Source organism: Mytilus trossulus, chromosome 7 (genome assembly GCF_036588685.1).
Source record: "Mytilus trossulus isolate FHL-02 chromosome 7, PNRI_Mtr1.1.1.hap1, whole genome shotgun sequence".
Classification (NCBI taxonomy): domain Eukaryota; kingdom Metazoa; phylum Mollusca; class Bivalvia; order Mytilida; family Mytilidae; genus Mytilus; species Mytilus trossulus.
Window position 1 is genome coordinate 362,671 of NC_086379.1, and position 13,037 is coordinate 375,707.

The 13,037-nt window shown below is 32.7% G+C and overlaps 1 protein-coding gene across 3 annotated transcripts in view; it reads right to left on the reverse strand.

Moving 5' to 3' along the window:
• Positions 1–13,037, reverse strand: part of LOC134724452 (phosphatidylinositol 3,4,5-trisphosphate 3-phosphatase and dual-specificity protein phosphatase PTEN-like) — a 36,251-nt gene that overhangs the window by 20,799 nt on the left and 2,415 nt on the right. For all 3 annotated transcript variants that reach the window (XM_063587467.1, XM_063587466.1, XM_063587465.1), the window contains 2 exons: positions 8,712–8,796; positions 8,207–8,251 (listed from right to left, as the gene is read on the reverse strand). In XM_063587467.1, the coding sequence (XP_063443537.1) occupies positions 8,207–8,251; positions 8,712–8,796 (130 nt within the window). The remainder of the gene's footprint in view (positions 1–8,206; positions 8,252–8,711; positions 8,797–13,037) is intronic.

The following is a 13,037-nucleotide window of genomic DNA, read 5'->3' on the forward strand; positions in this document are numbered from 1 at the left end:
GTGGTTGGAACACCCCCCCCCCCCCCCCCCCCCCTTTTTTAAATGGCTGGATTCAACCTTTGTTCCTAATATATATATATCCATTTAGGATGACTGTTAATCATTTGTTGTTTTACGTGACTTGGACCATCTTTCCTAAATCCTTGACTCATATTATACACATAAATTAATAGCTGTGTGTACAATGACCATTGATTACTATTTACGTCTTCAATGCCGTCTTCAGTGTCTTTCCCTTTTGCCTTGTATAAATCAATCATGCACAAGTAAGTAACAATGTGGGTAATTATTGTGTATACAAAATGGGATTATTGTATAAAAGGTCAGGGACTGAATATAAAATGTTAACCACAACAAAACATAAGAAGTTTCATTCACATTTGTTAACTTTTCTGAAACAGGACATTGAAGAAGAAATAACAATTGTAATTATTTTAGCAAGGAGTATTGTGCTTGACAAAATAAGACATTTATCAAGTCCATTGACTTATACCAAAATAAAGTATCTCTTTATGAGACAGCAATCCAACATCAAACCCAAAATACAACTAGTTATATCAACCCCCACCCCCAGTTTCTATATTCACAAGACTAGACCTCAATATTTTCTTTTAAAATATGTCACAAGTAATTCATCGAATTTTAGACTAAATTTACTATTTACATAAAAGCGTTATTAAATAATTTGTGACTAATATATATATATACCCTATTCTATTTAATAGTACTTATATATAGAGCAGTCAATAATGACCATATAAGGTGTTTACACCTGACTGTTTATTACAGTTTATAGGTAACACGTCCATTACTATCAGGTGATGATCAAACAACAAAAACATGTTTTTGTTTACACTTTTTAATGATATACACAAATTATACATGATCTATATTCTTTTCAGTCCAAAATACACACGATTTCAATATCCATAGAATATTTTATACTTAATGCAATTATTGATTTACAAATTGAAAAGCTAGAGGTATACAGTAGAATCATTATAATTTGTTGAATACCAATTTTCATGGTTTTCGTGGTTAAAGGTGAACCACGAATTTCCCATTTTCTTAAGACTTTGTACATGTTGTATGCAGAGATTGTCAATACCATAAAATCAAACAGCCATGAAGTTTTCCTCAATCCATGAAAATTGATACCCACAAAAATAAATGAATTTACAGAAGTCATGATAATAATATGATTTTAAGGATTCAGGGAACACTGCATACAAATACTTTTGTACTAAAGAAGAAGCAATGTTGGTTTATATTAGAGTCTTTGTTTTGACCATGCTCTGTTCAAATATAAGGCATGCCCGCCCCCAAATTCCCACTTCATTTGTACCACTAAAATAATCCTATAAAAAAGAACAAACAAGAATGTCAAATCGCAATATTATTTTCTATGTTCAGTGGACCCTAAAATTGTGGTGAAGACTCTAATTTGGCATTAAAATTAGAAAGAATATATCATGGGGAACATGTATACTAAGTTTCAAGTTAATTGGACTTCAACTTCATCAAAAACTACCTAGAACAAAAACTTTAACCTGAAGCGGGACAGACTGACGAACAGACAGACGCACAGACCAGTAAACATAATGCCCATAAATGGGGCATATAAAAACATGACAAAACTTAATAATAATGTTACATGCGTATTCTTAGAAATATACATTTTTATGATTAGGTCAAGGTCAATCAAATTGTTTACACTAACATATATGTCAGATTAATATACATGTAGTTATAAAAACACAAATATCTTAAAAAATAAAACAATACTTAAGTGTGGTGTCTTTTGGAAGATAGGGATAGATGGATTTTTGTTTTACTAATTTTGTGAAATTGCATTTCAATATTCATTTATGAATCATAATTTAATGTTTGATAATCTGATAACATCTAAATTGAAGCAGTCAACATTTTAAAATGTCTGATCAGAGATTCGTAATCTTGAAACATATTTTAACTTTTAAATTACTCCTTACATTAAGTCAGCCTATTTCTTGGCATTGGTATTTACTAACAGCATATAGTTCCATTGTAATTCAAGTTAATAAAAAATCTTTTTTATATAACAAGTAACAATGGTTACCACTAGCAAAGTATGGTTCTTTACTTCAGCTGCTGAACTATTAGTCCAGTCCCCAAAAATAGTTCCTGGGCATGGGTTGCAATCTATTTTGTACTTTTATCTTTTTTGGTGTTATTTATAATGGCTCTGTACATTAAAATATATTTAAGAAAACGAATAATCCTATTTTCTTTTATTTGTTCAAAATCAACAAGAAAATTTTGCTACTTTTTACAAAATATTTAAGTGACTAAGAGGAGCTTAGAATCTTTTTGCTGAACCTTTCAAAAAGTAATGCAAAAGTCACATACATTATAATTTCAGCAAGAAATTCACACAAAATTCACTAGTAATACTTTTAAGAATCTTTTTAATAAAATGTAAGATGTCTTACAAGGACTAGCAATTTTCTCTTCATCTTTATCGAAATTTGATCGGGAGTCGAAAGAATGTTTAAGTAAATGCCTCCCAATATAAATTATTATCTTATCAATAATCATATGTCGATTGGTGAAATTTATGCAATTTCTATTTCACATAATGTTTAATAGTTACGAAATATATTTTGTCTTCATCAAGTTTTCAAAAGACCATGTGGATTTGTATTTATCTATTGAGAAATAGTTCCCACCTGTCAAAGAACAGCTGTTTAAACCATGCCTTTATATCAAGACTATAAATCTCATCTTAAAAAACCTCTTACATGTCTAAGAACATCATCAACTTTTTCTTTTTTACAATTCATTCTAATAACCAGTTTCGATTGAGGGCAAGATGCATCATTAAAAATAAAAAATTGAGAGGTTTTAGTAGGACTATCATGACTAGTGCAATATTTAACTTTTTGAGTGAGAAAATGAGACAAACTCAATTACTTAATCCATTATTCATTATGAGAAAGTGTTCTTTCTAAAAAAATTATATTGTACTGTGGGAAATTTATCATGTGAAAAAATTAATAAAGATTTATCACTTTTCCTTAAAGTCTCCTTGTTGGGTCTCTTCATTTCTTCCTGTTTAACTGCAATGGAAAAGTCTCCATGCCACAAAATTATAAAGTGGGGGTGACCATTGAATTGTCTTTCTTGTAGTGAGAGATAAAAGGGGATCTTTATTTCAAGAAAAAGGTTTAACACAAATGTAATTCCTAGTTCAAAGATAAAGCTGTTTAATAACATATGAATAATATGCAGTTCTACACTGTACCTCCTTAACTCCTAAGTATAACACTTTAAAATGTTATTGTTTATAGAAATGATGTATTAAGGTGGTATGGGAGTCTAAAATAAAAATGATAGAATTTGTTTATACTTTGCCAAAATGTAGTATCTATTGATACATGTTAAAAAAATATTATAAAAATGATAGGTCACCGTGCATTTTTTCAAGCTACGGGTCGTGACAAAATGACACATTTTGTATGGATTATACAGGAAAAAACACCATTTTGTGAATAGAAACTAAAAATGATAGAATTGTAAAATAAATTAGGAAAATATAGCTTTCAAACAATGCTATGATAATATCAAAAGAAAAGATAGGGTCACCGTGCGTTTTTTCCGGCTAAAATACAAAGAAGGAAAATTCCATGAACAATCCAACAGAAAATGCACTGTTTTAGAGTTACCTCCCCTTAAAATGACAATTTAAAAATATTTAAAAAAACAACCAAAAATAATCTACACTTGTACATATATTTATATTTATAAGGTATATTTTTATAAATTGGATCTTTTAAATGTAAAAACACATGAAATATCTGCATTCTTGCATCAAATTTTGCTAATTTGATAAAAAATATGGACCTTAGATTCTCTGTTTTTTACAATCCAAGATGGCGAAAGACACCCATACCACCTTAATTGTAAAGTCATGAAAGTGGCCCTTTGGAATAACTGTGTTTTACAGATGATATCAGATATGTTCCTTATGTCAAAACTACAATCCCCTTCCCTTTACACGACGTGACCTACCGAATTAAACTATATACCAAGGCCATAATAAATAACAGGTTTGTTTGCTCAAATGCTACCTACCCAGAAAAAAGCTGCCTACTCAAATTCTTTTATTGTCCTGATTTGAAGAAGGTTTTTTTAATCAAATTGGCATGAAGACTAATAAACATCTGATACTTCAATTTCTTTTTTTGAAACACTTCAATTTCTTTTTTTGAAACAAAAAAAAAGAAAATGCCTAACTACCTACCCACTGTCTCAACCTTTGGGTAGGGTTTGGGCAAACCAAAATATTTTAAAGTGTGGCCCAAGTTTGTAATAATATGAGCATGATGAGCAACACGATGGATCTGCTTACTTATACCCTTCCAAAGCAACTGAGATCACCCCCAGTTTTTTGTGGGGTTTGTGTTGCTTAGTCTTTAGTTTTCTGATTTTGTGTCGTATGTACTATTATTTGTCTGCTTGTTAGTTTGTCTTTTTCTTTTTAGCCATGGTGTGGTCAGTTTATTTTGGATCTATAAGTTTGACTGTTCCCCTGGTATATTTCGCCCCTCTTTTAGACTAGTTATTTGTTGGTATTTAAGGCCACCTCTAGCACTGTTGGTTATAGTGTAGCAGTGAGAAGTGGGATGAAAGATTGCCCTGACAGAACCACAACTTTTATCTAGGAAAACTGATAACCCAAGTACCATATAGGGGGTCATTTTCGCCAGTGTAAAATTTCATGATTTTCATTGAATAAGGTATACGAAATATTTTTGCAGTTTATATTTTTGTATATTCAACTATTTTATCAATACTTTTGAATGTGCACTTTTAAGTTGGCAGAATTCATTTTTGCGAGTTTGTTAAGCTGACAGCAAAAATTAGCACCCCACGAAAAAAAAAAGACACTCTACAGTACTTAAGATTGGAGTCAAATGCACATGCCACATGTGTGCCAGATATGCCACCTCCCAAAAGGACATTCACAATAATATATAGAGATTCCTGACATGAAACAGGCTATGAACATGTAACAAGGTTATAGTCAGTGTATGCTTTAGAAACAGGCTATGAACATGTAACAAGGTTACAGTCAGTGTTACGCTTTAGAAACAGGCTATGAACATGTAACAAGGTTATAGTCAGTGTATGCTTTAGAAACAGGCTATGAACATGTAACAAGGTTACAGTCAGTGTTACGCTTTAGAAACAGGCTATGAACATGTAACAAGGTTATAGTCAGTGTATGCTTTAGAAACAGGCTATGAACATGTAACAAGGTTACAGTCAGTGTTACGCTTTAGAAACAGGCTATGAACATGTAACAAGGTTATAGTCAGTGTATGCTTTAGTCACTTTAGTGCTCTTTTGCTTCCCTTTTAATTGGAACAGATAAATAACACACAATTCACAGAGAAAAGTATGGTTATACAAATTCAAAGTACCTAAACCTTGAATGACATTGATGTGGATTATGCAACTGAACTGTTGTTACAATGTATATATATGAAACAAAACAGGGAAATAACTTCTATAAAATCAAAGTACTAAAACAATAAGTGCTTGGCAATATACATGTATAATTCTATTGATCAGTTCATGACCCAGTTATTTCTGAGGTCAGTCAGAACATTAACATATCTGGAACTTGACCAAAGTACATAGAAATGAAGTGCAAAAACTACAATTACATATGTACAAATATGTCATTATTCAAGACTTAAATCAGGTGGTTATTTAAACTAATTATAGGAAAACAGAATTGTGAAATTTACATTCAACAGAAATGTACAAATACGTCATTATCCATGACTTTAATTGGGTAGTTATTTAAACATATCATCAGAAAACTGATTGGCGAAATCTACATTTAAAGAGAAATGTACAAATACGTCATTATCCACAACTTTAATCAGATGGTTAGTTTACATAATCAAAGGATATCCTGTCCTAATTTTCATGTTGATTTCAGCACATCACTCGTCTATTTCCTCTCAATTAACAAGAAAAATCATATCGATTTTGGTCAACTTAAAATATTTCCCTAAAGTTGTCTTACACTCTAATCTTGATCCGGGGACTAAATCAAACATTTTTACCTTTAGTCCTTTTACAAGGGACTTTCTCAAAAGTTACAAACTACAATTTATTATGTATGTCATGTGGGTGGGCCAATAATTTATCATAGTAACGACATATAATTAAAGTGTTCTGAGATCTATATATCTATAGTTGAAGTTGTTGGTATGAATTTTGTTGACAAAGATTATTTTATTTCTGCAGTCAGGCAGTGTTTATATGGTTAAGATTTAAAACTAACAGTTATTTACATTTTTTTATAAATTAATTAATTTTTTTAAATTCTTTTCAATACAAAAGTGAATATAATTCATTATGAATTTTGGTTAATTTTAGAAATATGTCCTGATTCTGAGTATCATGGCTTTGAATCAGGATTTTTTTTTTTTTAAATAAAAGTGTTTTATATAAAACAGTCCCAGTCCCCATGCCAACACTACAGGTATGAGAACTCCAAAAAGACTCAGTGCTCACCTAACCATGAACATGTGGACCTGATTTAAAGTTTGAGAAATGTTTCAATGACATCCAGGAAGTAAAAATCAACCCAAATCCAAAAAAAAAATATTCATATTTCTAATTAAATAAAATCTTTTAATCATATTCGAGCTCAATTGAAAAGGTGTGTAACAGTAACATGTGGTTACTTTTAGGAAGTAATCCTTCCTCTTATACACAGTATTTCCTATAAAAGTACTTCAACATATAAAACATCTTCCTTGTTCTACTTTAATTATACATTTACTGTTTCAATATCTGTTTGACAACTTCTTTTGACATGCTAAACCCATTGAAGAAGCTTTCAAAGTTTATCTCAAGTCCAATTTAACTTTTTTTTCACATATATTTCCTTATAAAATGGGCCTTTATGAGGTAAATATATACATTGTACATTACATTAAAAGGTACATTGTACTGGTAATACATTGATTTATTTCACTTTCAACACTACAGACTCAGGGTTCTCACTAAGGCGAGTCCATGAATCCTGGACTCACCATTTTCAAAACTGGTGAGTCCACAGATGCATCAAGATTGAAATATTTTGTATAAACTGAACACAGCTAAACACAAATATCATCATTTTATAGAAAAAGTTTAAAAGTGATATGAATTTAATTTCATTTCATTGCTCTTTTGTGAAATGGAGCCTACAATATTACATTATATTGCAATAAGATATATTCTTGGTGGTCAACTTTTATTGGTAGACGAAGCCAGAGTCCCAAGAGATAAAGTCGGACCTTTGATATACTGACAATACAGTATTGTCATGATTGTAAACATTTTAAATTGAATAAAGGGTAAGTAGATATAATAAAATATTTTTTAAGAAACAGTACTTTGATTGAGTGATGGTGTTTAACACCAATTTCAGCACTCTAGGGCTAATTATAGAATCTATTTTATATTGACCAAGGGGGGACAATAATGTCACAGGGGAGGTAATATTGTCACGGGGGAGACAATTATGTCAAAGGGAAGACAATTATGTCACAGGGGAGGCAATTATGTCACAGGGGAGACAATTATGTCACAGGGTGGCAATTATTTCACAGGGGAGACAATTATGTCACAGGGGAGGCAATTATGTCACAGGGGAGACAATTTTGTCACAGGGGAAGCAATTCTGTCACAGGGGAGACAATTATGTCACAGCAGGGGAGACAATTATGTCACAGGGGAAGCAATTATGTCACAGGGGTGACAATTACGTCACAGGGGAGGCAATTATGTCACAGGGGAGACAATTATGTCACAGGGGAGGCAATTATATCACAGGGGAGGCAATTTTGTTACAGGGGAAACAATTCTGTCACAGGGGAGACAATTATGTCACAGGGGAGGAAATTATGTCACAGGGGAGACAATGTTGTCACAGGGGAAACAATTTTGTTACAAGGGAGGTAATTATGTCACAGGGGAGGCAATTATGTCACAGGGGGGACAATTATGTCACAGGGGAGGCAATTTTGTCACAGGCGAGACAATAATGTCACAGGGGGACAATAATGTCACAGGGGAGGCAGTAATGTCACAGGGGAGGTAATAATGTCACAGGGGAGGTAGTTATGTCAAGTCATACATATTTTCTTGGCATACTTACAAATTATATACTTTGTAGTGGTCTTTATGCTTTGTGTCTAGAAACCTGAAACAGAATTAAAAACACTGATTACATATTTATTAAAAAATAAACGCAATTTATTTAATTATATCAACTTACAAGAAAACAAGAATATATGCATGTAGGACACCATGGCCCAATCACACTTTCATGTTTGGTGAACTGATCAAGAAATGAGGGTCATGATAACGACATCTTGAAAGGCTAATTCAATTTTTTGCTGTGATACCTTAGCTTACTTCCTACAACAGGATTCTACAAACATGTTAATTTAATAGATAATTAACCAGACTGGAGCTTAATGTTGACTCCATTGAAGCAGACAACAGAAGGTATAAACAATAACATTTCTAGCAAACAAATAAATAAACATGTACAGCAATACACTGTAGGGTTATTGTTTCACTTAGATCTGCAATGTAAAAGTTAAAGGCTGGACAAAAAGCCCCTATCCCTAAAATGTCTAAATTTTATATGTACTCACTCAATAACATCGTCAATATGGTTTCTGTACACTCCCTCCAGCTTTTCTGCAGGAAAGCCCATGGCTATAATGTTAGGATAGATGTCTGAATCACAAGTTAAGGAATTACATCTCTATAATATCTAGTATCTCTAGGATACAATAACATCAACAAACTGAAATCATACTGTAACATGATGTACATGATATGATTCTTTAAAATGCCAATAAAAAAGCTAGATATCAAAACACTTATATCTTATACGGGGTGGGCACGGGGAATTGTTTAAAGCCAATCTTGATTTACTTTTAATTTACTCCTTAAAATCACATCTACTGATATTGGATTGATTTATAGATTGTTGGAGTTCAACAATTTTCAGCACATTCAGCTTAATCTTGCATTTGCAGCCATTTATATTTATAGTACTAAGAGTAGGAGGAAGCCTGAGTGCAGAAGATAATTTCCATTGTTTCTTTTTAATATATATGCATTTTGTAACAAAATATACTTTCCTTAAAAATTGACTAATCCTTAAATCCTCTTCAATGATGAAATTGGAAAAGTATATATACATCTCTATATTGTACATGTATGCACAAGTCTTTCCTGACCTCATAATAATTTACACTGATCTTTAAAATAGTGCTCTCTTCTTTTTTAAACCTAAAAAAATCATTTTTAAATTGCCTTTGTAAACAAATGTCTTCACTTATCTGAGTACAGTTTTATAAGTGAATTTGAGAGATCTAATTAAGCAGTGTTTACATAGACCTTTTATTTTCATTCATCAAGCTCATTATTTTTACACTAACCACATTTTCTCATCTTTGAAGATAAGTATGAATGAAATCTTTATTGCATGTGCCTGCAGAAACCATTCAGAACAAACATTATGAAAAAAGATTAATAATTTTACAGACAGAAAATTATATCTCTTCACTGCTGTACTAGAAAATAACTTTTATTTCAAGTATATCAGGTATAATGATCAACAGTCAACAATGGTCAAAGAGAGACCAAAGGCAGCATGGCTATAATCATTATCAAACCAAAGGCAACATGGCTATAATCATTATCAAATCACTATGAATAAGAAATAGACTTTCGGTGCAGACCTCAACTCTTTATAAAATAAGTATAACTTTAATGTATCTTTTTCATTATTTGACATCATTTATAATAAATATTTTATGTTTTCCACTTATTTTTTGAAAGCTTACCTCAGAGACTGCTTAGGCCAAAATTAAAACTACGTTCATTTCTCGTACCTGGCAAATTTAATAATCATTCCAGCATCTTTAGGCATGAATCCAGCCACTTCTGAAACGAGGGGTTTCAACCATAAGCATTGATCATCCAAAACAGGAGGGAACCAACTCCCAGATCCCCCCCCCTTATCCACCACTGATCTTCATAACTTTTCGTAACCGAAATTGGATACAATTCAGAAGAGTGGATTTCATTCATAGATGATCATGATGAGAATGAATAGTTGCCTGGTTCAGAAAATTGATCTTACTCAAGCCAACTCGATTGTGCTCTAACTCCTAGCAGATCTTACTCAGGTCGACTCGATTGTGCTCTAACTCCTAGCAGATCTTACTCAAGCCGCGATTGTGATCTAACTCCTAGCAGATCTTACTCAGGCCGACTCGATTGTGCTCTAACTCCTAGCAGATCTTACTCAAGCCGACTCGATTGTGCTCTAACTCCTAGCAGATCTTACTCAGGTCGACTCGATTGTGCTCTAACTCCTAGCAGATCTTACTCAAGCCGACTCGATTGTGCTCTAACTCCTAGCAGATCTTACTCAGGCCGACTCGATTGTGCTCTAACTCCTAGCAGATCTTACTCAAGCTGACTCGATTGTGCTCTAACTCCTAGCAGATCTTACTCAGGCCGACTTGATTGTGCTCTAACTCCTAGCAGATCTTACTCAGGCCGACTCGATTGTGCTCTAACTCCTAGCAGATCTTACTCAGGCCGACTCGATTGTGCTCTAACTCCTAGCAGATCTTACTCAGGCCGACTCGATTGTGCTCTAACTCCTAGCAGAGATACAGCAAAACCCAATAGCAAGTCTTTAGTATAACCTGTATACTGTACTTGTATGTACATGTCAGGGATTAAAACCACAGTCTCCAACAATTGAGGCAAGCATGCTACTATAAGGCCACAGAGACAGATATAAATTAAAAGTGATGTGAGCTGTACATGTCAACATGTAAGTGACAGCAATACCAAAAGCATTCGGACAGGTGGATACAAATTATTATTGTGATTTATTATATCAATAATACATGTAATATAAACAGAAATGAAGAAATTAAGAGATATGCCATCAACATCACATTCTTAAAATACGTGTCACAAAAACATTAATGTAAATTGTACTAGCTTTGTGACATAATCATTATACATTTGAATTCACTTCGGTACAAAGTATTGCACTCTGATTTGTTTAATCGCATCAATAACATTCATGAATAATTGAATATTTCTGTACTATCATAAAGTGATAACTTCAATCAGGTACCTGGGTACAGCCCATATTACAAATGTATTACTCATAATACACATCCTCCGCTTGAGTAAATCATGTACCGAGTCATGTACATTTCTATACTACAAATTTACTGTGGCCCAACCCTCACCAGAAAAAAAAATTATATTGATATAATTTGGGCTCTACATGTTCTGTCCAAAAATTACCTTACTCTATACTCCAGACTACAAAATTTATGCTATCAGCTGGAATTAAAATTTAATAATCATACTTTTTTTTAAAGTTTTATGATGACAAGACCTGATTACAAGGGGTAAAAGTCATAAAATTTTGCTAAGTTCTTACAGAACAAAAATCATGCTTGAAGCATGAAATCCAGCATTTTGATTGGTTGATTTTGGAGTGAGTACAAAAAACAGACTCAAGTAGAAAGGTCTCCAATCAATGCTAATGAGAAGCCTATTTTTGGTTTTTGTAGAAAAAAACAGCACATGCCTCCACATCTTCCTATAGCTAGCAGACATTTACCAGAGGCAGGTCATGAAATTCTGATAGCTAATCATAAGATGTTGAATCAATCAGATAAACCACAAAGGTCATTGAAATACTCCTTTGATAAAGCTATTTATATCAACAACAATAGAACATCAAGCTGATCAATAGTCAGGTTACTTTAGTGTATTGGGCATACATATATAAAACTTAATTCTAGACTAAACAGTTTCACAAATATATTTTTCTTGCAATTGCAAGTACATGAAGTACTGCCAAGTTTTATTTCACTTTTATCTGAAAACAAGAATGTGTCCACACTACACGGATGCCCCACTCGCACTATCATTTTCTATATTTAGTGGACCGTGAAATTGGAATAAATTCTCTAATTTGGCATTAAAATTAGAATGATCTTATCACAGGTAACATGTATACTAAGTTTCAAGTTGATTGGAGTTCAACTTCATCAAAAACTACCTTGACCAAAAACTTTAACCTAAAGCGGGACAGACAGACGAACAGACGGACGAACAAACAGACGCACAGACCAGAAAACATAATTCCCCTCTACTATCGTAGGTAGGGCATAAAAAAATTCAATGATTGCCTAATCACGCCAATGGATATAAAGCTTAATAAAACTACAAAGTTTGACATATATTTTAGTGGTTCCTTACAATGTATAAGAATTTTCAAAGGCTCAATTATAAATGGCTGACTATATTTAGCTATGCTTAACAATCAAGCGACAAATTAATATGCATATTCAGGACCAGAACATGCTAATCTTTAAGAATGTCAAATGAATATTAGCCCTGCTTTGTACTCGACACACTTTAATCTGCCACGCTGCATAATGGATCTGCCACACTGTTGAGCGGAATAGCAGCAAATACCAATTTTACAGTCTTTAGTTTGACCCAACTGGGGTTTGAAGACTTCCTAATCTCTCTATCATTATTACTGTCAATCAATACCAGTTTGGGTATTATATTGATAAAGCGGGGTACAGGTATCACCCAAGATTGTAAGATGGAAAGTTACAGGACAAAATGACCCAATTCAGGTTTAATTTGTATTTTTCTTAGGTTTACAAATTACTGGTTTTATTTTTAATCACCTGTTAATGTTAATATACAAAAATGTAGCAAGCTGTAAAGATTTTGTTTTATTTACTGGCAGTCAGCTGTGCCCAACTGTCTCTGAGCATTTGTCCAACAATCATGCTATATGATCATTTAGATTTAAGTCGGACTGAAAAATCTTTTTTAAGGACAAATTGTTGTATACCTTTTCATTTCAGATATGTTCTAATACATGTACACCAATTCTGAATTCACGT